At 41.8% G+C, this 26,997-nt stretch overlaps 1 protein-coding gene across 1 annotated transcript; it reads left to right on the top strand.

Annotated features, from left to right (window-relative positions):
- On the top strand, nucleotides 1-26,662 carry NT5E (5'-nucleotidase ecto). The gene is made up of 9 exons (XM_071443674.1): nucleotides 1-1,085; nucleotides 5,591-5,813; nucleotides 11,307-11,495; nucleotides 15,938-16,135; nucleotides 17,550-17,701; nucleotides 20,941-21,053; nucleotides 21,887-22,032; nucleotides 23,541-23,741; nucleotides 25,324-26,662. The coding sequence occupies exons 1-9, from the start codon at nucleotides 762-764 to the stop codon at nucleotides 25,479-25,481; spliced, it is 1,704 nt and encodes a 567-aa protein (XP_071299775.1). The 5' UTR covers nucleotides 1-761; the 3' UTR covers nucleotides 25,482-26,662.
- The last annotated feature ends 335 nt before the right edge of the window (nucleotides 26,663-26,997 follow it).

Raw genomic sequence — 26,997 nt, 5'->3', positions numbered from 1 at the left:
TTTACCCAAGAGATGGTCACCCCATGCTGTACCCCTAACAAGCTGTTTATTTAAGGCATTGGCAGATTTTCCCGTGCATTTGCCAAACCACAACTAAGAGCTTTCCATTTAGCCACGGAAGGAAAATCTTGAAAGCAATTCATGAGTCTACACTAAAACCACTAGAGCTATAATTAAATCAACTCTTAAAGTAGTGTAACTCTTTTTATGGCTGAAATAGCAGTCTTTATTTTCAGCATCATTGGAGAAAGAGGAGGAGAGAGGCAAACATTTCCATGTGAAGGCTTGGAAACTCCTTTCAGCGTACTAAACATTCACCAAGGCTTCCTGTGAGCACTGGAGTTTGTCCTTTCCCTGCTGGCTGGATTTGCATCCCGTTTGACCTCCAGCAGCCGGCTGAAAGCCCTTCTCCAACCCGACAGCAGCTATCTTCGGGTCAAGGACATCGGTGGGACAGCGGGGACTGGGACGTGCGCGGGCGCAGGACATCGCCTGGAGCTCGGAGAGCCCCGAGGACGGGCGGACAGCGAGAGAGCAGCGAGGGGCACAGCGGGCAGCGCGGGCGGCCGCGGCGCACCTGCGGCGGGCGGGCAGCCCGTGCCTGGCGGCGGGGCGGTCGCGCCGGAGGCTGCCCGGGGCGGCGCGCAGCCTGCGCGGTGTCTCGGGAGGCTCGCCCGCTCCCCGCCCCAGAGCCGCGCCGCTGCCCAGCCCTGCTCCCGGCCGCAGCCAGCCCGTGCGCGGAGCGGCAGAGCCCCCGCGGGATGGCGGGGCCGTGTCTCTGGCTGTGCCTGTGCCTGTGCACGGCGGCGGCGGCGGCGGAGCTGCGGCTGACCCTGCTGCACACCAACGACGTGCACGGGCGGGTGGAGGCGCAGGGCGCGGGCCCGCGGCGCTGCGCGGCCGGAGCCCCGGGATGCTTCGGCGGCGTGGCGCGGAGAGCGGCGCGGGTGGCGGCGGAGCGGGCCGCGCACCGCAACGTGCTGCTGCTGGACGCCGGGGACCAGTACCAGGGCACCTTGTGGTTCTCCCGCTTCAAGGGCCGGGAGGCGGTCCACTTCATGAACCTCCTGCGCTACGATGCCATGGTAAAGCGGGCCGGGGGACGGCGAGAGGCGCCGTGGGGTCTTCCCCTCCCTCTCTCCCCTTGGGTGCTGGGTCTATTCCTGCCTTTCCTCGCCCGATGCCGGTTTTTCGCATTGCCGCCTCCTCCGGTGCGTAAAGTTGCATCAGAAAAGGCTGTAGGTAATGCTAAAATCGTGACCGAAGGCAGGTGGGAGGCAGGCGAGGACAAGGGAAGTGATTTGGTAATGGGTAATGGGTTCCCGGCCGAATTAAGCCGTGAGCTGGCAGCCCCGCGGGCAACCAGAGACCGGGAGATGCTGGCAAGGCTACCCAGAGTGATGCAATGGAACTCTCCTTGGCAGATGCGGGCAAGGGGCTGGACGGGCTCTGTTGGAGAGGGGTTGGCAAGCCATGGAAATGACCCAGCAAAAGCCAGGCAAAGAGTCTGGTCTGAGACAAGGGAGTTAACTCTGTCCTGCTTCGGTCCTGCGGGAGGGCACAGGTGGCACAGGTTGGCAGTGCTATTTCAAAGGGTGGAGGTTTTTAATTTTCATCAGTCCCACCTCGGTTGTGTCCAGTGCCCTCAGAGCTGTGGTCATGACAGGGTATATAAGGGGCTGTGTACAAGCAGCCCAGAGCCTACAACAGCGCCTAGTGAGGAAGGTCTCTGAGGCTGTGCTAACGGTGCACCTTTACTCTGCCTCTTTTGGTCATGCAAGTGCTGAGAAGAAGGCAGAATTTGTGGCTGAGGTTGGGGGATGTCACTCCATGTCCTTAAATCTTTTGTCGCAGGGCAGTGGCTTATTTTGCTTGTGTACAATCCTGGAAAGGAGAGAGATTAAAGTCATGTTTGAGCATGACTGCTGTTGTGAGAGTGACTAGAACTTTATTTCATCCCATCTGTCAGCTTGAGGGGAAAATCTTCTGGGCATATCACATTCTCTGTCTTCATCTTTTTTGCTTTGTCTGGAAAGGACGGTGCTGTCCTTTCCAGGTGAAACTGGCTTCACCTGTGTATTCCCTCTGCTTCAGGACAGCTGTGGAAGGGAAAGTCATGCCCCAGTGCACTTTCTTAGGCTAAGCACCAGATAGACAGGTCTGTGAGGGGTACTGCTCCCTGTTCACGTTCCCTAGTGAACGTTTTTTAAATTGTGAAACATTAACAGGGTCTTTCCTCCCAATGGTGATGGAGAGTGTGTACATTCAGGACTCATCCTCACTGAGAGCTGGAGAGCACCTTGGGGTTCTGCAGTGCAAGAAATAGCTAGAGGTGGTTTTTCCTACTTTCTTCATAAAGCTTTCTGCTGTCTGTCATTTTTCAGTCTTGTGCTTGCTGGTATAACTGGTTCATGGGCAGCCTGCGAGCCTGTACAGTTCCTGATTATATCACAAGAAGAATTTTTTTCAGGCAGTGTTGAAGAACTGTTCAGTTTTAGAAAAGTTATGTAGAAACAATCTGGTTTGGAGATACCATGAGCTTTTTCATCAGAATAAGCTTTAAAAAATAAACCCACCCCATACCAGATATCCAGAGGCTTGTGCCAGATGTGAATGCCTTAGGCGAAGTAGCCAACCACTTGTCCTCTGTGGAGGTGCTGCGTATTACAATTTGAATAGAAGGTGACAGGATAGCTGTTAAACGTTCTGTAGCTTCTCAGTCTTTCTCTGCTGCCAAAGACCGTGAGGGATAGATGCCCAGTGTCGGGCAGTGCTGCAGCATCTGTTTCTATTCTGTCTGTGGACCGTGCGGGGCCGTGCAGTGGGGATGGTGGCTGGGTGGGGGCACAGGGAGCAGGGCAAGAGCCGCACTGAGAAGGGTGAGATAGTGTTTCTTTAAGCAGAATTTGGGAAGCCACATCCCTGACAGTAGGGGTGGGGATTACTGAACGTTTAGAAATGGCCTACAGGAGTAGGATTACAAACAGGGTGAAGGAGGGAGCATGAGTCATTAAAGTTGCTACAGGATGCGGGCAGGAGCCATAGGAGAATTTGGGACAGCCCAGAAGCATTAGAGCTTTTCTCCACAAATAGGAGAAATTTCCTTTTTTAAGTTTACCTTTTTCTCTTTTATACCTGTTATCACCTCCAAACTGTTTTCTCCTGTTTAATTTCCTCCCAAAGAATTTCATGACACCAGCCTTTTTTACTTGTGTAATTAAGACTACAATCCAATATAAATTCCTCAACGGCAGTAATTGGAAAAGTGATACAAGTCTTCTAGCTTTACTTTTAAGTTTCATCTTTCTGTTAATTTGTATCCTGATTTTTGAAACATTTTTAGACTTGCTGCTTGTGAAAAACAGGATTATATTAATCACATGTTGTGTGCCTGAATATCTCTGTTTATTCCCCCTTGTGACTTGCACTTATGCTGGCCAAAAGATTCAGATTTGGTTTCGGGATATTGCACAGGTGCAGAGTCCCAGGAGCTCTGAGTGTAAGGGCAGTTAGGTAGAGTATAGCAACCCAAAATTGTCCACACCTTCCTCCTCAGAGAAGGAGTAGCATCAAAAGTAAAACCGTATTTTTAGCCACCAGTGATTTCTCATTAACAACTTAGTAACCACCCACACCACGGGAAAAGTTTTGATTAAAGCTAGTCTCCTGAAGGACATGAAATAATCCAAATGCAAGACAACGAAGCCAAGAGAAACAATCTTTCTTAACTGGTTGGTTCAGTTAGGATTTTGGGATTTTTTCCTCATCAAGCTGGTGGCAGTTATAGCCCATTCAACTTCTTAATTCATTTGCAACCTTTTTTTTTTTGTTGGGGTTTAATTGCATATTTATGAGGAACAAAGGGATGTGCAGTAGCCATTCCAATACATTCTACCAGTCCATAGATATCTTTTCAGAACATCCAGACAGCACGAAGATTAATGTATTTTTTTCTCTCTTTATTAGTATTTTTTTTTACGGCAAATTAGATTGCAATTAGAATACAGTTAGAAATGGAACATAATTGGAGTGCACTGTGTTTTCCCAAGTCAGGATTTTTTTAAAGATAGTTCTTGGTTCTTTTGGAAAAGTGCTGCAGCAGCACACAATTTGGCTCCTTCCCAGGGGTGTGAGCAGTGTTCTCACCAGTGTCAGCAGGGACAGCTGATTTCCAATGCACGTTACTGCTGATATCTTGAAATTTCCAGAGCCGTTGACTAACTGCCTGTGAGGATAAAAGGAGCCAGGAATCTTTGTCTATCCCAAAAGAAAAACACTGCCAACCAATTGACTGAAATACTGAGCTCCCAGACCTGTGGTGGCTTAAGGTGCTCCTTGGTTTGGAACGTGATCAGGGTTCATACAGCCAATTCCAGAATAAAAACTGGGGCAAGCACAGCTGGGTGTGTGGGCTGTTTAAGTAGAACAGAATGGTACATAAGCCTTCTGAGATGATGAATGCAGCTTTACCCACTTAATTTCAGAATGAAATTTTGGAACACTTTTGCCTGGAAGAGTTGGCCCGTTGGCTTTGGTACCTCTTATGTGCTTTGCTCCAGCTGCAACCTGAAACCTCATATAGATTTATTATTTACCAGGTTACACAATTATAGTGTTTCTGTGGCTACATCTTTTCCTTGCCTAACACCTAAATATGCTACAAAGTCCTTGCATGTATTGTGCTTCTGCAAAATGCCATCTATGGAGGTTTTGCTGGCTTATCACCAAACTTGCAGGCATGGGCATGTGGCAAATGAGGCTGAGTATGAAAAAGGGGCAGATAGGGGAAATTTTCCGTGAGGTAAGTCCCTTTCCAAACCAAACATTCTCATCTGGGTGGGATTGCCTTGCTAATAAATAAACAGGACTGCTCGTTTTGTGTGGCAGTCTCAACATTTCACATGTTAAATGCCCACCCACCTGTGTGCACACACATCCACTGTGAGTTGGCTCTGGGGACTCTCCCTGACTGATAAACATTGCATCTTCCACAGGCAAGTAATGATATTGATGGAGGATAGGAAATGATATTTTCTTGTTGCATGGTAAAGCACAGAAGAACCTTTACTAAGTGCAACATAAGTATGTTTTAAAAACTGTAGTCCAAGAACAAAGCTCCTAAAATGCAATTTTATTTAAAGACCATGCTAAATATCAATGACAATATTTGTTTTCTTCAGTATTTAAACAACGTATTTTCCATACACAAAATATATGTTTTCCTTTGTGGTTATTGTTAATCCCTTTTTTTAGAGCTACAGGATGTAAAAAGAATGGGTTTTGATCTGATACACTGTAACAAACAGATAGGTTTTGGATTTTGAAATCTGTATCTGTATCACATGATCTGTATTTCATATCTGAATCCATGTAAGAGAGTCTGAAAAACAAAAACCTACATCTAAAAGGAAAAATAACCCAACCACTTCTGTGTTCATGAGAAACAGGAATGTGTTGTTTTAGAAAAGTTTGGGTTTTCTTTCATAGAACATAGACTTTGTTTTCTCAAACATACCATGTAAATAATTATGAGACAATTTACACCGAATATTTGAGGTAGGGTCTCATATTTTCTTCTTGCTTTTTGCAGGCTTTGGGTAACCATGAGTTTGATGAAGGTGTGAGTGGATTAGTGGATCCTCTTCTTAAAAATGCAAATTTTACAGTCCTGAGTGCAAATATTAAAGGGAAAACTCCATTAGGAAACGAAATGATGAAATATGTTCATCCTTTTAAAATAGTTCATTTTGACTCAGAGTCAGTTGGAATTGTTGGCTACACTACAAAGGAAACTTCTTTTCTTTCCCAGCCAGGTATGTTTTCTTTAGTATGTAAGTTTTTGTCCTTTGTTACTATTTTGCTATTTGCCTACTTTTTTTAAATCCAAAGATGAATGTTTGCAGCAGAAAAGTAGGAAGTCTCTTGTTTTATCAGTATCTACTTGTATTAATCAACTTTGCCTGATTTTTAACCTTAAAAAGACTTGCTAACATTAAAACCCTCTTTTATACAGACCTGGACTGTATCTGTGAATATCAGAAAGTCATTGGGATTGCAGAAGAGCTCAGGGGTTGTTGGGATTTTTATTCTTGCTTGGGTTTTTAAAGTTATATTCCATGATATTTTACAGTTATTTATCCATTTAAACAAAAGTTAAAACATTAATACAACTAGTCTCTAGCATGAAGTGTGACATTTCTCTGTGTGTTGAAATTTTGTTCTTGGATGCCTCCATGCCTAAAAACAAGAAGAAGTTCCTACTTGTTTTTGAAGTAAAATTTGCCCAAGATGTTTTTAGCCTCTCAAAATATTTGCAGAAATTTGACTACAGAAGGAACACCCATCCAGCTTTTACCACAATTGCTTCATTCATGAGTAAAATTAGAATTGATGAGGAAGAAGACTTCTCAATTTCTGACTATTTTTTCCAGCTTTTCAGGGGGTTTGGTTTGATGAGGGTTTTGTTTGGGTTTGGTTTTTTTGCTAAAATAAAATGGTCTACTGGAATGAGAAACACATTTAAATCAGCTGTAGGAGATATGAGTCACTGCCCACTCAGAGTTCAGCCTACATGTAACAAAAACAGAGTTTCTTCCCTGGGTTTTGCAGTTAGGGATACTCTTAGCACTGCTTTGTAACACTTTCACATTGAAAAGGGACTTCATATTATTATTTCATATTATTATTTCTCTTTCTATTGCTTAGTAATACAGAAATAGTGCATTGTTTTCCTGAAAAAAAAAAAGGAATATTATATTCTAATATATTCTAATACTTTGAGGAAGTATTAGAATATAAAACTCTTCCTTCTGTGATTTTTAATTCCAATGCTGTATGTTTAACCTGTCAAGAAATGGACATCTGAGGTCTGAATAGACTTACTGATCTCACTTCTATTTTTTAGTGACATGGTTTTGGGTTCCTGTCTTTTTGTCCCCCAACAAAAACAGAAAACTAATCTGTTTTTAGTGAAGGCAATAGAATTTTACCTGTGCCTGAGGGCATCAGGGTGGATGTCATCAGATGTCGTGCTAGGTTTGAATAATGACAGCCAATATTGTCCTCTGTTAGGGAATAATAAAATCTGCTGCTGCTCTTCTTCCAAACACCTGTGTTAGGGCAGTGAGATCATCAAAGTAACCATCTTGCAAATAAATACACTAGGTGAAAATCCAGATAGTGCTGGAATGATTCTATGAGGCATTTGTATAAATTTCCAATAACATTCAGACATCATAACGAATGCCTCAGTATGCTGAGATACTGGAAGAGACCACAGCTAGATAAAAAAGCAGTGGTAAAAGGGAAGTCCTATTAGCTCCATAGATGGAGCTGAAGCATCCCTAAGAAAGTATATCCCACAGTGTAACTGAGCAAAAGGCAGAGGAAGTTTTAACAGCAACATTTATAGTGATCAGAGTTTTTCTAGTTTTCTGCTTTGCCTTTTTGGTGTGTGGAGGAACATTTAGAAGCTTTGAAAATGTGAATTCAGGACATGTTAATACACCTCAGTGTCTGTATCTTGCCATGACCTAGCAATCCTTCAGACTGGTAAAATCATGGCAGACATGGGTCGGTGGCTAAATAATTATCAATCTAATTCCTTATATTCAACTGATAAGGGACCTTGCTAATTTTAAATTCAGCACCTTGCTTATCTCTACACATTTCTTCCAGATGATTCCGTTTTCTCTGCCTCTGTGTGCTTTGGCATGCTTACACTCTTAGGACATTCTCAAGGCAAACAGGAAGCTTGAGAATGCTGAAACGTGAATTCCTACATTACTGCCTTCTGTGGAAGTATTTTGTGAGTGTGATTTCTTCTATTGTTAAATCTCCATAACTTCCACCCAGCTATGAAATTATAACTTGTACTTTTCATAGTCTGCTTAAAAAAAAGGTTATCAAAAGACTTGAACAGAATATAAAGTCCTTAAATCTCAGTGTTTGCACTGGGAGGGACCAACTAATCTCTGCTGAAGGTACTGTTAATGCCACTGTTTGGAAACCATAGGGATAGGAAACACATTTATAGATTACAGCCAATTGGCAGTTTTTCTGGAGTTCTCTGTTTTGCTATGTACAGCTATCTCAGCTGAGTGCCCAGCAGGTTTTTCCATGTCCTGAAAGAGTAGCTCATAACTTGGCACACAGACACAGTTACCTGTGTATTTACTTTCTAATATTTGATGGTTCCAGCCCACTTGCTTTAGTTCTGTAATGTTGTTTGGTCCACTGTATTTTTGTATAATGTGTAAATACAAACCTACTTACTCTGTAGTAACCTTACAGGCAGCAAAATATTTACTTAAACTATCAACTTGGCAGAGTTTTCAAAAGTGGAATTTTAAATTGCATTTATTCCACTTCCACTTTATTTTGGCTATCTTTCATAATATTTTTAACAGGCAGACGGTTCTTCTCCCTTGTTCAGTTGTAACAGTTTGGCTGTTTTTTCTGAAACTCTACCTCACCTAAAAAGAGAAGAGGATGCCAAATCAGCTTAAAACTTTGAAAGAGAAGTGGAATATTGACATGAGCAATAAATTAGTAATTTTGATTCAGATTGTTTTGAAAAATGCCCAGATGAGTGCTAAGCAGAATGCTGCTTTTTGCCTGGTTTCTTAGAGAATTGAACACTGTGTAATTGCTCTTACAGTTCCCCACTGTAAAACTTTCAAACCTGCTGGCCCATTTCATCTCAACTGCATCAAATACTCCGATGACCAGGATGCAGAGCTGTGTGCAATGCCATGGCTAGGCCATGGAGAAGGGGTGAAAGAAGCCCCTGCAGCCCCAGGCAGAATTCCCTTTCTGAGGGCAAGGCAGACAACGGGACATCAGTGGGTGGGTGGATTGGCAGTGGGATGACCCACCCGAGATCTGGTGTCTCTCTGTCCTGACATGACAGTCCTGGGAGAGGGATGGGCTTACCTGCGTGGGATGGGCCTTGTTCTTTCCCTCATGATGAGACTGGGTCAGTTTGTTTTGATACCTTTTCTCTACAACTGTCTGGAAGAAGGGTGTAGCAAGGTGGGGAACAGTGTCCTTCTCTAAGTAACGAGTGGCAGAGGAAATGCCCTCAAAGCTTTTCCAGGGGAGGTTTACATTGGATTTTTGGAAAAAATTCTTCTTGGAAAGGGTTGTCAAGCACTGGAACAGACTGCCCAGGGAAGTGCTGGAGTCACCATCCCTGGAGGTGTAGATGTGGCACTTAGGAACACGGTTTAGCGGTGGATTTGGCAGTGCTGGATTAATGGTTGGACTCTATGATCTTAGAGGCATTTTCCAGCCTAAAGGATTCTATGATTCTGTGGGTTGAAGACTAATAATAACATGTCTTCAATGCAGAAGGTTCATTTGTAGGCTGCAATGGCGTAGAGGCATAACAGAGCTGGTGCTAATGGGGACAGTTTTTTGTCATGGACTGCCTGGCTACTGGCCATGGGAGAAGTTAGCCCAAAGGCACCTGCATGCTGGCATAGCTTGTCAGTGGCTTGTTCCTGCTCTCTGTTTCAAGAGCTCAGCTCTCTTTGCAGAACTGGTCCCCACACCAGTGGGGTGCAACTGGTCCATGGTGGAGGGAGGAGTACGTGAGGAGCCTGTGCTCAGGGATCAGTTCTTGCACTTCCCTTTCTGCCAGCTGCTCTGCACCAGGCCCAGCTGCTGTCAATGCAAGGATGTGCAAAGAGGGGCTGAAGCCAGTGGCTTCCTTCAGCCTGGAGATGAAGGCTAAGAGGGAACCAAACGCAGTCTTCCACTGGTATAAGGGGATTTTTTAGAGAAGACAGGGACAGACACTTCCCAGAGGGGAAGAGAAAGGACAAGAAACAATGGGCTCAAGAAGTAACAGAGGGAATTATGGTGGGGACTTAAGGAAAAAATTTGTCATGGTAAGCATGGTTAAGCCATTAAACATGTTGCCTAGAGAGACTGGAATTTCAGCCAGCTCAGACTAGACCCTGAGCATCCTCATTTGGCTTTCAGTTCCTGCTTTGATGGGTTTTGGACTACATGGCTCCTGGAGGTCTCTTCCAACCTCAATTAACTTCTGACTCTTTGATTCTGAGAAGAGGTCCACAGGAAGAAAATGTGGGGATGCACTGCGCAATTCACTCTGCAATGTGCAATACAAAGATTCCCTCGGGCACTAACAGAACTATTGAATGGGTGTGGTGCTGAACCAATTTATGTAACCCTCTTTTATCTCTTCCATTGTAGCAGCTTCCTCCTCATTTCCTGAAACATTTTGCAGTGGATTGTGAATTCGTTTCACTCCTCCCTTTGTTATGAAATAATGTAAATCTTTTTAGTTTAAAGGCATTTTTCAAAATGATTTGATCAAAAAATTCTTCAGGAAGGAGAAGAATTAGGTAGAGGAGGAATTGGTAGAAAAGTCACTTGGTTGTCTTCACCAGAAAGTCAAAGTTGAACCTGTCCTTAAGCTTTATTCTTAAAACTTTGTCAGGGAAATTATCCTCTTACATAGGAAGTCCTTTTGTGCAACCCAAACCACTGTGCCCAGGATAAGAACGCCTGTTCTTCTAGAGTTCATGTAACTGTTTGTCACATTAGAGTAATTTCAACAGGCACAGAAAACTTGCAGAAAGACTGTTGGTTTCCCAACATCCTTGTCCAGAAAAGGTTTCCCCTTTCCAGACTTTCCGTTCCTTATGCTGTTGTTTCAGGATGGTAGCTCAGATGTGTGCTGTGCTGTACTGGCATTACTCAGACTGGTTCACATTAGGTGAGATTATTTGTATCAAAAGGCAATTCAGAGTTTAATGGAGGACTTTGAAGAAGTTGCTGTTTAAAGCCTTGGGAAGGGGGGATAAAGGAAAGACCAAGATGAGTGTGCAGTAAAAAGGGAGATTTAACTTGGGAGAAGATAGATGGTCTCCAAGAAATACAGTTGGGGAAGAAAAAAACCTTTGTAATAGAATACAAGTGTTTATATGCAAACATTTCAGTTTCCTTTCCCTAGTACAAATAATAAAAATAATTCAGTTTTTTTACCATTGGTGCCACTGAATTTTTTATGAAGTTATAACTTTTTTTAATCTAGGCAAGTACATCCAGCTTGTTGCAGAAATGTTGTTTTAGTCTAAGCACACAGGTGCTCTTGAGAGGCTGAAAAACATAAGCTCAGATCAAGAGCTAGAACCAGCTAAGGATATTTGAAAGGCACTGCCATTCAAAGTCCTTTTAATTATACAAACTAATATCTGATGTCAGCTACTTTATTTCAAAGTAGCAATTAAGGTACTTTGTAAGTAAATTCTTTTTGTTTATTTTCTTTTTTTAAGGGGATGATGTAACCTTTGAAGATGAAATTGAAGCATTGCAACTGCAAGTGAATAAACTTACTGCTATGGGAGTGAACAAAATAATTGCACTAGGACATTCTGGTTTTACTGTAGACAAAAATATTGCTCAAAAAGTGAAAGGAGTGGATGTTGTGATTGGAGGACATACAAACACATTTCTCTACACAGGTATTTTACTTCTTACTAAAATGTTGCTTCTGAAGCTAAGCTGAAACTGTTTGTTTTTAAACTTGGAAAACTTTCACTAATGTAGTTTACTGCTGGCTGCACCCAGCCAGGTTCATAGCTGGTACATGTCCATAATTTCCATGGAAGAAACAAATTCAAAACAACCTGTGCACACCAAGTACCACAACTCACTGAGAGCTTCCATAATGCTGTGGATGTTCAAGGTGACCTATGCAAAGTGGAGAAGAGGAACAAAGGTAGTAATACCTGTAAATTACTGCTAAACATACTATAATTTAAGCTCACATCTATAAAAGAGTAAATTGGTTGTCTACTTTTAAACATGCATGTGACTTAACCAGAAAAATCAATCATAGAAGACTTCAAAACTGCTACTGGTGTTGATTTTCTCTGTGATCTGATTCTATATTCATAGGTCTTCACTTAGTCTGACATTAAAATACTTTCCCCAAGTTTCATCTGTTTTTCTCAATACCTCTTTTATTCTTCTTTATTCTTCTTTCCTTTATTCTTCTTTTCTCTAGAGGCAGATGTCATTCTAGAGATAAACATTGCTAATCAGTTTTCTCCTGCAGTAGGGCTACTTTAGGCAACACCTACCATCAGCAACTTCCCCAGTACTGTTACCTTCCCCAGAGTGTAAGGACACAAGTCAAAGAGAGGCTGTTTTGTTGTTCTGTTTGATTGAATTTTTAAAATCCTTTAAATTTAACAAAAGCTTTAGTAACTAGTTGAGACTATAATGGGAATTTTCTGTAATTTTTAGAGAAGTTTCCTATGTTATCATGGATAACATTATGTACCCTACCCTAGGAACTTGACCACTTAAAAGGTTTGCACTATCATCCTCTCCTCTCCCTTTTCATCTCCTCTCTGTTTCTCATGCCTTTTTTTTCTTATCTGCACTCTCACCTTTTGTTATCTCACTTGTTAAAAAGAAACAACTGCATGCCACAGTTACACACTGAGCAGATCAGAATATCTCTTGAATTTGGCCTCAGGGAATAACTTTGATGACTAATCTGGAGGCACAAAGCATTTACACACCTACCTACAAGTCAGAGCTCACAAACACTTTGCATGGGGTGCAGCAGAGAAGTAGCCAAAGTGGAACAAAAAACAGGATGGAGCATCCCAATACCATGTGTCTAAGAGTGACCAAGGGGGATGGTTGAGGGATCTCCACTGGATGAGCCTGTGGAGACACTTTACTCAGATCTGCCCATGTTTCCCACCAGTTTGCAGCTCAGGGATTCCCCAAGATAGAAATTATATTTTGATATTTGCTGGCTCCATCTCCTCCTGACTACCTTCAAGTTCCACCACAGCCTGTATGTAGCAGGGCCTTCCAACATTGACCTGCACAAGCCACAGAGACCTTGATCTTGTCTTGGGGTGCAGCCTGCAATTTTACTGAATTATTTTTGAGATGGGAAAAACAAGGATGGATTCCATATCCAAAGTGTGCATTTCTTGTGGATTTACACAGTGGAATCCATATTCTTTTGCACTGTGTCGTGCACTATGTCTGTAGAGAGTGTGCTGTGTTGGCCAATGCCTGTAGAGATTTTGTGCCTCATCATGGTAGCCACAGTAGTCAAAATACCTTTTTGGGTGTGATCCAAAGAGGTGCCACATGTCACAATTTGGAACCATGATGTGAAGTGCTGCAGGAGCTCAGATATATGAGCTCATATCTTGTCTAGATCTGCAGGAGTTTGCAAGCACAGCTCTAGTCATCCTAGAGAGTAGCCTGCTCTGATCAGCCTAGACTATGTCAAGCTGTTCCACCCCTCCCTTTGAAGCTGTCCAAGATTCACAGTGCCAGAGAGAGCACACTGCAGGAGACTCTGCAGCCTTCAGATCAAAAATCTCAGCCAAGAATGAGTTCTGGTCCCTTTTCCAAGGGCTCTACTCTTTTGATGAAACAAAACTCTCTTAATAATTAATACTGGCAAGGTGAGAAAAATAAACAAAGTAATGTCTGGGGGAGATACACCAAAAGTATCTATTTAGTCTAAACATGATTTTTGACAGAATGTGGTCTGAGCATATAATTTTTATCCCAAACACATGCTCACCCGTTCAGGAGCATCCTGAGTGCATTTGTGAACCATGCCCTGCTGAGTCAAAGCCACCAGTCAGCCTTCCCAGAGAAACAGCCACATCTGTGGAGGTGCTTTCACTGCAGAGTAAAACATCTGATTTGAAACATCTTTCTGCATGTCTCATGCTTATATTAAGCTTGTAAGATCTCATTTAAATCAAGAGGTGTAATCAATAAGTGTCAGCAGAATCTGGGTGAATGTTCCAGCTCAGTCTAAGTGGAGATGTATGAGCTGTTCAGCCTGTTCTGTCATGGAGGTTTAGAGACATACTGCCCATGGAAATGTCTCCACAGAGAAATCTTAATGTAAGGGTTTCATCTTGGACTAGTCCAACCTGTCTCTAAGATATTTGCCAATCTCCAGTTTATCCACAGGTTATAAGGCAAATATTGTCCTGGCTTGTTCAGGTGTGCATTTGGTTTGTAGAACTGATTCAAGCAGCAGTGGCAGTTTTGGGTTAGAGCAGTTAAATTTCTGGTTTTCATCAGAACTGATGTTATGAAAATGTAGTGTGTTGGCTAAAAGAGGGTAGGATATAGGAAAGTGTTACAGGTTCTTCAGTCACCCAGTATGAATTTGTGCATTTGTAATGAAGCAGCGTCTCATGCCTTGACTGAGCATGTATTCTGGTGCTGCTGGGGTAAGATGCACTGAATAGTCTTCACATTTCAGAAGGAACACATCTATCTTACAAGGGAAAGATGTCAGAGTGCTAATTAATCCTGAAAGAAAGCATCAGAATCAGAAAGTATTTTGTTAGAAAACAAGAAATGAGTAGGACTCTGGACAAGCACTTAACTACACACAGCTGATATAAACTATAATAATGCCTAGAAAGAATAATCTTCTTAAGATTAAAGAAATATCTTTCTTTATCTGTTCATTTAAAGACTAAAGAAGGATAAGAAATCAAAACTTATTCCTTTTTCAGTTCAGAAAACCCCAAAGCCACTTTTGCTTGCATAAATTCTAGAGAGTTCTCATTAGCTACAGGATTTCTTAAATTCTTCCCTAAATAAACAAATAGTTAAGTGGCACTCCAAGGAACCAACTCTGTTGGCCTGGCTGAAAGTAGAAAATCTAGTTCTGTGGTAAGTTTGGTTCAGTTTGTTGCAGCTCCTCTCCCTGGAGAAATAGGAGGGATTAGAGAGGAATATGAATTGTATTGGAGTTCTAGCAGGAATATTTATCATGCTGCTTATCCTAGGATTTGCTATTAAGTAAACAAATGTAAATGGAAGGAAACAAGTTTTTCTGTGAGCAGAGGAAGTGAAGAGGCTGTTTTCCTCTGGATCCACCTCCTCTGCACCTGCTCCCCGCCCCTGCCTTGCCAGCAGCCCAGAGCTCACCAACACACGGATAGGAAATGAGCTCTGTCACACAGCACAGAGTGATGGCTCTTGGAGCTACCCAGCCTTGGTCTGACAGTGGGGCAGAAACAATGACAGGAATAATAGCAGGGAGAGATACTACTCAGATAATGTTGTCAATACTCAGATAATGTCAAGGAGACATGGAGAAGCCTGGTACCCTTGAGGCAAGAGCTGTGCTGTGCAGGTCCGGTTTTCTTTGCCACTTTCTTCCTTGTGTGGCTTCTAAATCCTGTGGCCAACTGAGCTATCTCTTTTTTTCTGCCAGTGCCTTCCCTTAATCTGTTTCCAAGTCCTATCTCTAGTCATCTTTCTTTGCATGTTGATAGGAATTTTAAATTCATGACCACACAACTTTAATGTTATGAAGGTTGGTTTTGCAGAGGGTTTACAGGCTGTCTGAAATTTTGGGGGTTGTTTGGTATAGTGAAAAAAAAATCAGCTGGCTCTATGTACAAATTTACAGAACTGCTTATAGGTATTCTGTCTGCTTATTAGCAGTAAAATGCATTAGACTTTTTCAGACCAAGAAGTCTGATGTATGTTTTACTCCAATTCTTACTTTCTGCCTGATGCAGAATAATGTAGTGTGAAGGCTCAACAGTAAACTTTTGATCCAGTGGATGGTATGTTTGCATTACTGAGGGGTTTAGATTGCAATAATTGGAATGAAAAGTTGCTTTGTTGCTGTTGTGATGTGATGTCATGGCAGAGTGTGCTGTCATAACTTCAAAAAACACTGTGGTAGTTATTTGAGTTCGTGTCCTGAAAACAACATTGTCTCTTATGAGATAACTGAGCGATCAAATGTCTGCTTGTTAGCCATGGCTGTTTCTATCCTAGCTGGGTTTGTTAAGGCTGAGAAACATTTGAAATGTCACTGTAGTAACTCCTTGAAGGTCACATGAGCTGAAGAGCCGCTTTTCATGCTTGTTCTGTGCAGGCACCCCACCCTCCACTGAACTGCCAGCTGGCCCCTATCCATTCATGGTTGACTCAGATGATGGCAGGAAGGTGCCAGTTGTACAAGCTTATGCTTATGGAAAATATCTTGGTTACTTAAATGTTACATTTGACAAGAAAGGAAATGTAGTTGAAGCAGTTGGAAACCCCATTCTGCTGGACAGCAGCTTTCCTGAAGGTATGTGAACTAGGCATTGGAGTTTGCCTGCAGCACTCTGCTACAATTCAAGTCTTGTCATGTTAAATACAATGTCTGAATAGGAATTCAGCTTTCTTTCTGAGCTTGCCCATTCTCTTCTGTGAAGGGTTCAGCCTGTGTAACAGTTGAATATGCATGCATTCAGAGTGTGTTTTTATCTATTTAAAATCCCTGAAAGTCCTTTTGTAAGAGTTCAGGTGATACAATACCTTACCACTTTGTAGGACCTGTTTTAGCTAGTCCTGTAATTGTGATTTAAAAGATTATGAGGACTAATTTACAGTTTTGCACAGGCTGGGTTCTTCAGAGCAGAGTTTAGAGCAATATGGAAAGTGGAAATGTTCCAGGAAAAACTTGAACTACCCTGCCAAGTGCTCTGCCAAAGTGCAAATACAATACAAAACTTCATACAAACCCATGAGTTCTTGTATGCAGTTTTAACTCTGAAACATTTAAAGAAGTGAGAGGAGGAGAATCTCTCTGTCACTTTTTGTTTGCAACTCTGTCTGTGCTTTGTTAACAGGTTTTTTGTCAGCTCTGCAATTACCCTAGTTCTCTAATCTGTTTCTTCTCCAGTGTTTGCTGTATGAAGTTCTGGGGTTTTATCAGACTTTCTACGTTCTACCTGAGTATTTGTAAAACAAATAGTTTAAAAATTATTTGTTAATACATATTGAATGTGTTATTCTCAGTGACCTAATAATGTAGTGAGATGATGTAATGAAACTTTACGTTCTCCCTCTGAAGTCAGTAAAACTTAAAATTCAGATACACTGATGGTATAACTTCATAGATGTTGTTCTTGCCCACAGGTGTGAGCAAATTGATTAAAAACTAGTAGCTGATATAAAATAGTTGTAACATCTGTCTGTATATATAAGTATCTTTGGTTTCTTTCTGAAATAATTAAATTTTCACCTAAGAGACAGATGTGCATAAAGAATTAATTTCTATAAATTGTTTATTCCCTGACATTGATATTTGAGCTATTTTTCCTGTTAGCACAACATTAAAAGGAGGAAATTACAAACAGAAAAAAAAAATTGCATCAAAGACCAATCTCACATGTATTTTTAAAAATCTGTCACCTGTCAAGGTAGGTACTAGAAACCCCATCAGTCAGAGGTTAGAACAGGACTGGGCAAAAGTACAGAGGAGGTAACCTTGTTGTGGCAAAGGACTGGATTATTCCCTTGATTGTCCTGTCCTGCCTTCTCCCCTTACAGGCTTTTTTTGAAGTGAATATTCTTGCCATGTTGCTTGAGAAGTTTTTAGGGAAAGTGCCACCTTTTAGAATCTTGAACCTTTTCTTTTCCTAACTTTATATTCACTGAAACATCATTAATACAAGACATGTATGATGCTTATTTTACACTTTTATATTACTTTACAGATGAGCACATTAAGGAAGAAGTGGAAAAATGGAGAGAAAACCTGGGGAATTATTCTGAAGAGATTGGAAAAACTAGTGTTTACCTGAATGGTACAAGCCAAGCATGCCGTTTCCAAGAATGTAACATGGGCAATTTGCTTTGTGATGCTGTGGTAAGGTGTTTTCCCCACTACAGGTGGCAATTACATCTGAGGGTTACTGCAGAGCTATCCAGATCCAAACAATCAGCACCTGGGCTCTGTGCCTGCTTTTCTACTGTGCAATATCCAGCGTGTCCCTAGAAAGAGCTGGCAGAAGCGAGGCTGTAAGGAATGCTGCTGCACAGAGTAAGCAGCAGTTTATTCTTTGTGCACAGCCTCACAGAGAGAACAGCTTTTCCACAGATGGCTTTGAGGCTGCACTTTCAAGGGACATGGCAGCCTGATCTAAGAGCCCAGCAAGGAGGAGAGCTCAGCTCCCCTGCCCCTCTCCTGCTACTTGCCCCTGCTCACAGCACTCATCCTCTGTCCTCTCATTACTCACTGGGCTTTGCTGTCACTTCAGTGCACTGGCACAGAAAATAAATCTGAGTCATTTTCTGTCAAGCTGCTGACAAGAATTGTCCCCCTGAAGAGCCCAAAAGGTGCCAGCTGAAGCAAGGAGGGGGTGGGAAAGGCCATGAACCCAGCTGGGCACAGGACACCCCAGCCCAGGAGGAGCCACCAGCCCCTGCTGTGTTCTGGCAGGCACTACTGAGCTTTAACAGTCACATAACTCCAGAAAAGTCTTTTTACAAGAGGTCGCTTCCAGTTTTTAAACTTCCTGGGTTTGACTGTTTTACTGCCCTGCAGCAACATCATTTCATTTAAGTGTTTCAGGGAAAAACATTCACTAATGTAACTGTTTCCAGAAAACTAACTTACCCATAAAGGGAAAGTTAAGGGACAGTTAATAATCATGACTTTTGACTTAGATATGTCCCCAAAGCTATTTATCTAGTCCATGGTATTGCTTTTATTGTAGTCCTCAAAATAATTCTCTAGTTCATGAGCTGATTTTCAAATCAGACTAATGTTTGGGAATTCTGCATACAGTTTTCCTAGAATTGGAGCATCATTCTTTTTTTTTTCCTTCTGCTAGAATTTTTAATATCTTTATTTGCAAAAATGTGAACAAACGCTTTGGCACTTTTCAAGCTTAAAGAAAGTAACCCTGTAATCTTTCAGAAGTCTGTAGATTTTCTTGCAATACATTTTTTTCTTAGGGGATCAAATTCTATTTTAGTTCAATCAATGTCCCTAGACAATCACGTGCAGTCATCAGCAGATACATAGGTTTCTCTTCATGTTGCCTTGCCGGTTCTGTACTTGCTTTCCTGTCTGCTGACATGTGGTCAGAGGTATAAAGGTAAAAAATAGATCTGCCTGTTCCACAAGCTTTAATATTTAGAGTTGTCCTGAGAAATGGAGAGATTGAGAATTGCAAAAGACTGATTGAATGTTTGTGCTGGGTCAAAACAGAGATCCATTTAGTTCAGTGATGCATCTCAAGCAGTAACCCAAAATCTGAGAATAGAAAGGTTGACAGGCCTAGATGGCATTTTACAAAGGGCTTTAAAGGGACTCAGAGGTGAAAAGACTGTGAAATTGGTAACAGCACTGTGTGAGCTCCTCTTTTAAGCTGCCTCAGCTCAGGGCTGGGAAGTTGCAATCCTTTGATTAAGAGTTACAAACCTAAGCATGGATCTGGCCTCAGGACATGACTTTGATGACTAAGCTGAAGGCACAAAGCATTTACACAGCTCCAAGCCAGAGGTCACAAACACTTCACAAGGGGTGCAGCAGAGAAGTGACCCACCTGGAACACATGACAGGATCATTCATCCCAAAGTTTTGTCTCCAAGAATGACAGAGTGGGGATGATAGGGGAGGAGCATACTCCTGGACAAGCCTGTGGAGCTGCTGTGCTCAGATCTGCTGTGTCCCCCACCAGCTTGCAGCTCAGGCATTCCCAAGGCAGAAGAGGTCTCTTGACATTTACTGGCTCAACTGGAACATGTGAGGAGAGCAAGAAACAACAACAGGGAGAGGGGGAGGGAAAAAGGTAGGGAGACAGTGGGGATTAGCTCCTGCAGAGTGGCTCCACTGCCCTTTGCCTGCCTCCAGCCTTCCCAGCAGCTGGTGTAGGGTGCTCCACTGTGGACCTGCACATCCTGCAGAGACCTTGCTCTTGTCAGTGCCTAGCTTGCTGCTGCCCACTGCCTGCATAACTGCCGGGGTCAAGAGGTCCTTGCTCTGGAACTTGCTTCCTATCCACCATCACACCACTCATGATTTTATAGCCTTCAAGAATACTTCCTTCCATGATCTCTTTACCAGGTCAGACAGTCCAAGTCTACATTATCATTCTACAATCAGAAGTTTTGTGTGTCTTTGGCCATCCTTGTCACCCCTCTCTGAAATCTTTTAGGTTTTTTATCATTCTTGAAATGAGAAAAGACACAAATTCCTATCCAGCTTCCACATGCCCTTCTTCATTTCATAGGCTTCTGTCATGTTCTTCCTGTACTTCTCTCTGTAAAACTGAAGAGTTATGGCCATAGTCACTCCTGCATGGAAAGCACTCCATCCTTTCTATTATCCTAGGTCATTTCAGCCTTTCCCCATTCTACTCAGTTATTTCTGAGGATTAACACTGGAGACTTATCATCCTGATGTAACTGGGCAAATATCTGGTCTCCATTTTCTTTACTATTAAGGATGTCACAAGCAAATATTATCCTGTCCTTGCATTTTGTCAGAGCCTCGCCACTTAACTGCTGGGGACCCATTGCTGTGCAGAGTAGACTTTCTGATCTAGTACTCCTGTTCTTCCTCTGTTCTACACCTTTCTAGTTACCCAAGACCATTCCAAATACTAAAAACCAACCACAGAGAAGCTGAAAAAACTTAATTTCTGACAAAATGATTAATTTATGCTTTCCCTAAGAGATTTTAATGAACAACAGTATTTAAGGTCCTCTTCACTTCTCAGTTCCCCAAATATGCTTGAATCATTTGTCTTTATCACAGTCACTAAAATAAAAAAATCACTTTTCCTTTGTTCAGCTGGCCTGCTTTGACCATGCCATAGACACACAGACATAGACACACAATTACCTTAATGAACTCTCAGGGCAGAGCCTGAGAGTTCATTACAGTAAAGGGCAAATATTTTTCATGTTAAGAATTTTAAAAAGCAAAATAGTTACTTGGGTTTTTTTAGCAACTAAGTATTTTACAACAGGGCTGAAGATAATGAGAAAAAGTCAAAATCTTTCTGTGTTTTTTCAATCTCAGATTGTATTTGGTATAAATTTCCAGAGGCTATAGTAAGTGAGGATAAAATCTGTTTAAACATTTTCCTTTGGTAGCTTTATGAGAATGTCAGGCGTCCGGATAAGAATTCATGGAACCACGTTTCGATGTGCATCCTGAATGGAGGTGGGATACGGTCACCCATTGATGAGCAGAGCACTAATGGTAGGTAAAATTACCAGCTGAATGGCAACTTCATCAGACAGAAGGAATCAAGTTATGTCAGCCTGAACACAGCCATAGGTGTGGGCTTATTCTGATGGGGTTTGCACAGTGTTAGGTGTGATTTCAAACTTTCTCAAATGGTTGTCCATCATTTGAGCACAGCTGGACTCAGGCTGACATTGACAGAAGTCTCTAGCATTGTTTGTACACAATGCTTTTTACAATTTCCCTCTCTCCTTGCTGCCTTGGAACAAAGGAAGGTCTCCTGCTGTACAGGGTCATCTGGTATGGTCGCTGTGAGCCTTCTGTGGTCTGCTGTAGAGTAAGTAAATTCTGGGGTTTCTGAATGCTAAGGTTTTAGTTTTTATTTTCCTGATACCACATAAATGCAGTGTGAAAATAAACAGATTTCTCAGTTCAGCTAAATCTTTCTGTAGGACTATGTGAATAAATCTTAACTGGAAAAAGTGCCTGATGTAGTATGAATAGCTGTGTTTCATCTTAGATTAGTGCTTTGTCATGTATTTTAGTAGCTCTGTTCTAATAGCAATACATGCAGTTACACCAAACTCTGATTTATTGGTCTTGATACTTGCTGGACAATAAAAGATACAGGTTCTTTTGGAACCTGCAAAAAATATGTGAATCTCACTCCTCCAAGCCCTCATTTTCTTAAACTGTATTTGCCATGTTCCTTGTCAAAAACTTGATGTTAAACAATCCTAAAATAATTCTGTAAACAACACGAAAGAAACACACGCACACACGAACACATACACCAACAATAACTAAAAAACCCAAACAAAGAAGTGAACAAAGTCTCTTTCCCCCAGGTAGCATTACTGTGGAAGATTTGCTGTCTGTTCTGCCATTTGGAGGTCGTTTTGATATGGTGACATTAAAAGGCTCCACACTGAAAGAAGCTTTTGAGCACAGTGTGAGGAGATATGGAAAAGGAAGTGGAGAGCTGCTGCAGGTTGGAGGTATATTTTCTTCTTTCCTCTTCTCAGTTTTCCAAAACAGCCATCCCTCCTGTTGGCCTTTTTACATCTGGAAAGGCTTGTTTTAAGAATGGAATGTCAAGCTGGCCATACATCCTCACCCTGTGCCTCCCACATGCCAACCAGCAGCCACTCTTTATCCCATGTGTGTTTAATTGAGCCACAGCAGCACACAGCCCATCGCTGCTCCCTTCAGCAGAGACAGTGCTCCTGAGCTTCCCAAACCCGTAATGACATCAGTTTAACACTGCAATTAACCTGGGGAAAATAGAAATTAGTATAGCTGTAGCACAGAAACAGCTACAACAAACTCCAGTTTTTAGTTCCTAACTGGCAGCCTACCTGAAACGCCAAACTGCATAGCTATGCTGAATTTCAGTTTATCAAAATCATTTCATGCAATTCTCTAATGACTGATGACAGTTTTAGAGTTCGTCCAACTGGGCTGTGGAATTGCTCCAGTGAATTTCTAAACATTTTATGGATGAACAGTTAATATAAAAAATCTACTCATATCTTTAATTGGAGCTATCTATATGTTTATCCAGATGTGTATTAGGTTACAGTCATGTTTATTCCTGGTCTCTCTGTGATTCAGTGCAGATTTTATTGTTTAGTTTAGCAGAAGAGCTGAACTTTAGGACAGGGGCTGATGCATTCCCTCCCTCCAAGCCTCTCATCCCATACACCCTGACAATGTGATCCCTCACACGCCACAGACACAGTGTCTCACACTTTCACCAGTTCTTAGGTACCTCTGAGGTAAAACAGGAACAAGCTCTGCTTGCTGCCTCTCCACAGAGAAAGAAGAAAACCAGTAGCTCTGGAAAGGGTTCAGGATGGAGATGCAGAGCAGGAAGAGTGCCGGGATTGGAAGAGCCTCAGTGCTTTGAAGGACGCTTAGTGGCTTCCTCATCTGCAGGATTTTGGCAGGGCTGCTCTGGGAGCCTGGCTCTCCCCTGGCCTTGATCAAGGCAGGCTCACAATGAGAAATGTTGCCTCTCCTACAGTGAGGAGACACTGCAGTGTACAGCCCTGGTCTGGCTTTCCTTTTTCAGGACACTGCCTATTATCCAGAATAGCTACCAAATTAAGCTGTCTGGCTTTAAAAAAGTAATTTCAGCCAAGAGCCAGGCAAATGAGAAAGCATGTGACTACAGAAATAAGAGAAGGTATTTTTATCTTGCAGTACTCCAATCCCATGACCAGTAATTTCCTTTTGTGGAGTAGTGATGAGAACAGACATCAGATAAGTAAATGAGGTGGGACAGCGCTCCAGCAATTCTTATTTCACTGGAATGTTCTTGCATAGAAGTTGAGTAACTGTGCAAAGGACACAGGGCATTAACTGGTGCAATTCAGAATGATACAACTCTCGGTCACAGAAAGCAATGCAAAGATCCAGCTGAAGATGAGGGAGAATGCTGCTTCTGGCCCTGTGTGTTCAACATGCCCTGCACTAAGTTGCATTCCAATGTGTATTTTTGTAGGCATCCATGTGGTCTATGATCTCTCCAGAGCCCCGGGAAGCAGAGTTGTTAGCTTAGAAGTGCTTTGCACAGCATGCCGAGTCCCAGCCTATGTCCCACTCCAGATGGATGGAATATACAACGTGACTCTGCCATCCTATATGTTATTTGGAGGAGATGGCTACATCATGCTGAAAGAAAAAAATCTGGGATACAGTAAAGGTAAGGGGGATACAGTCCAGGTAAGTATGGGCACTAACAGGGTAGCAGGCAAACTCACAAAATTTAAAAGATCTTTCTACAGTATAAACCTCAGACTTTTTGCCTATACTTAATGATTAAATTTGCTTCTACCCTGACAGCTCTGGCTTGCTACATTTGGTTGTAGGCAGCAACTCTATTCTTTTTTCAGTTAAAACCACAAAAGTTTCAAAGAGAAACATTATCAATTCAGCAGTGCTCAGAGAGCAGTCCTGAGGTTGTGGTAAACCAGAAAAGCAGCTAAGAACACACAGAGTACATCTTACATTGCCTTGCACTTATACTCATTACTGAACAATGCATCAAAAAGAAAGGTGCTATTTTCTACAGACCTTAAATTTCCACTGTATAGAAGTATTTAGAAAGACAGAATCATTGCTTCCACTGTTAAACAACATGCAGCTCAGGTGAACATAAGGTGAGGGGAAAGATGCCAACCTGCTTGAAGGGAATTTTGGCCCAGCCAAAACCAGGGAGCCCTGGAAGCTCTGCAGGCAGCAGAAGGCAGCTCTGCAGCAGCAGCTCTGCAGACATCACACCACAGAGGTGGGAGAGAGGTGTTTTATAACACTGGCTTAAGGTCCTCTAAAGCTGCATGCAAAGTGTTAGAATGTCTGTGTTTGTACAATTGGTATCGTCCATCCTTTAAGATGAAGGGAAACTTGAAAAAATTTGAGATTAAAATCCATTATTCCTGAAAACATAAAAGGGGTGTAGTGCTGTATTTTTAAAAAAATGTCTTGTAGGAGCCCATCTACATTTTTGCAGAACTGTAATTTTTTATGTTCTGCTTGTGCATGGTGAAAGCATGCTTTTACCTCAAAATTTTTCTTCTGGATCTTTGTTACGTATTTTTTGTTTCTACATGTGTTTAAATTTAAAGCGGATTCTCACAGATACAACTGGTGTTTTAAATCAAGTTCAGCAAAATTTAATTTAAAACATCAGTCCTACTCATGAGACTGAGAAAGATCATTAGGAATAGGGAAAGGCAACAACCTGTAAGGTCTTTCAGTAAAACAGAAGGGTAAAACCATAATTATTCTTAAGATGGACAGTTAAGAGCTCGGATCAGAAGGGGCTCATTGCATGGTTGGCAGCAGTGACTGAAAAGGGTCTCCCACTGTAGAAAACCCACAACACAAGCAGTGCCAAGACTAAAAACTTCTCCTAAAAAAAGTAAATTTGAAAAAGTATAAGCAATAGCTTTGCCAGGTCTACAGCCCTATACCCCAAACAGGTGGGAGACTATCTCAATCTACCTGAACTGGAAAATACCATTATAACAAATTCAAAATGAAACAAACAAAAAAAAGCCAGACAAAACAAAAATAATTTGTGTGTTTGTTTGTTCGTTTGTAAAATACAAGTTGCTACCACAAATTCTGGCTACAAAACACCACAGGTGATGTGTGCTGATTCAGAATAGCAAACCATAGAAAACAATTTGATTCTTGAGCTAAAACTGGAATGTAGGCAAGTTTTTACATTTTGGTTAAGAGCTTTGCAGATGCAGAGAACAGTTTTTTGTTTGTTTCTTTAGGTGAACCTGACGTTGAGGTTGTTTCCCGCTACCTCCAGAGAATGAAGAGAGTTTACCCAGCAGTTGAAGGTCGAATAAAATTTTCTTCTGGAAGTCTTATTGAAGCTAGTCTCACCCTGATCTCTGTATTGTTGACTGTAACATTCTTGCACACTTGATTTCCTGTTTGGAGGAATACAGGAGGAGAGATGATGCTGAGGAAGCTGTAAGAGACCTGTTCTCTTCTGTTACACCATACAATGAATGAGCAGTGAGGTTGCTGCATGTCAGCAGTCAGCAGCCCCCTGCCTTGTCTTTAACCTGGTGGTGCCACTGGAGCACTGTGTCCAGGGCAAGGGGGCACAATCCACAACTTTTCTTGGTCAGAATCAGCAGGTACCTGAAACTGAGGTCTCAAAAGCAAAGTTCCAGTGAATACTTACTGCTCAATCATAAAACAGTGACAGACTGAAATGGGGTATTATAAATCATCAAATTCTTTTAGCTGCTTTAGACAGTGAGTTAAGAACCTGAACCCAGACATAAACAAGATTCTAGAAATAGATTTATTATAGATATATATTCCTTTCTTTGATGTCCACTCAGGGTTAAGGTATTCAATCTAATATCTCTATTTTGCTTCCAGTCATATTTATCATACCTACATGAATGCCCGAAAGAGCTGGATTAAACTCGGTGCCATTAAAATCATGAAGTCTATTTAATATGCAATTTTTAAAAGTTTTTCTTTTACTACTGAAAAGAAATATCACACTTTTATTTTTCATTAATAAAGGATGCAATGAAAGCTTGACTTGATTTTGACCAATTTTAACAAATTGAGTATTCTTCACTCTTAAATATGACCAGTTTGGGGACTGTATCTAGAGTGAGAACACAATCTGTGACTGTACTTCATATAAATATGCTCACTTTTAAACCTCTTCCAAAGAACAAAGCACAGGACTGCTGCCTGTTACTCTGCATCAGCAACATTTCAAGAAAATGTCAGATACAGACATTGAGTGCTGCAGCACTTTTGGTACCCTTTGGAAATAGTCAGGTAATGGGGCTTTTTACAGCATAACCTGGCTTTATGATAACTGTGATTGTATCTCTTCTATGGGAAGGCTGTGCTTAAAAAAAATATTTGTAAGAGACAGACTAGTAAGTATGAAATCATATTAAATGCTAAATGTACATTGCTGATGCTTTATCAAGAAATGATTGCTTTTAAACAAGGGTGAAAATATCATTATTTTTCTAAGATTACTGGGAATTTTGACATCAACATGTTTGGGTTGTTTAATGCTGTTCTAATCTGATTGTTTTGAATAAACCTGCTATGTTTTCCTGGAAAGCTCACCATGCTTTTTTTCAACACTGAAGCTACTTGCCTCTTCCATCCATTGCAGCTGTAGATTTCAAGGAGCAGATCCATTAAGATAAACATTCAGGATGCTGAAATTTAAAGACCCCATTCTCTTCCACATCCATTCAAGGGCTGTGCCTGAAAGGCTCTGGACCCACAGCTGTATTAGGTGTAGAAGGGGTGTAGAAGAGGGAGACAAACAACAACTGACCTTGTCACACAGCCAGTTATGCCCTGGCATTGATGATTGTCACTTCGACTCCCTAAGTTGTTAATTCACAGAATGGCTTTCCCTCATCAACATCAAATTAGTAACAGAGAGG

The sequence above is a fragment of the Agelaius tricolor genome, unplaced genomic scaffold (genome assembly GCF_023055355.1).
Source record: "Agelaius tricolor isolate 1412-34295 unplaced genomic scaffold, bAgeTri1.0.p SCAF_1, whole genome shotgun sequence".
In the NCBI taxonomy this organism is placed as follows: Eukaryota; Metazoa; Chordata; class Aves; order Passeriformes; family Icteridae; genus Agelaius; species Agelaius tricolor.
This window is presented reverse-complemented; position numbering and strand designations above follow the sequence as displayed.

What these genes read in the sequence shown, in the direction of transcription:
- NT5E (XM_071443674.1), top strand. Translation starts at nt 762, where the DNA reads ATGGCGGGGCCGTGTCTCTGGCTGTGCCTGTGCCTGTGCACGGCGGCG. An exon ending in GGACAGCAGCTTTCCTGAAG is followed by an intron (nt 16,136 to 17,549) that starts GTATGTGAACTA and finishes ATTACTTTACAG; the next exon opens with ATGAGCACATTAAGGAAGAA. An exon ending in GAGCAGAGCACTAATGGTAG is followed by an intron (nt 21,054 to 21,886) that starts GTAAAATTACCA and finishes TCCCCCAGGTAG; the next exon opens with CATTACTGTGGAAGATTTGC.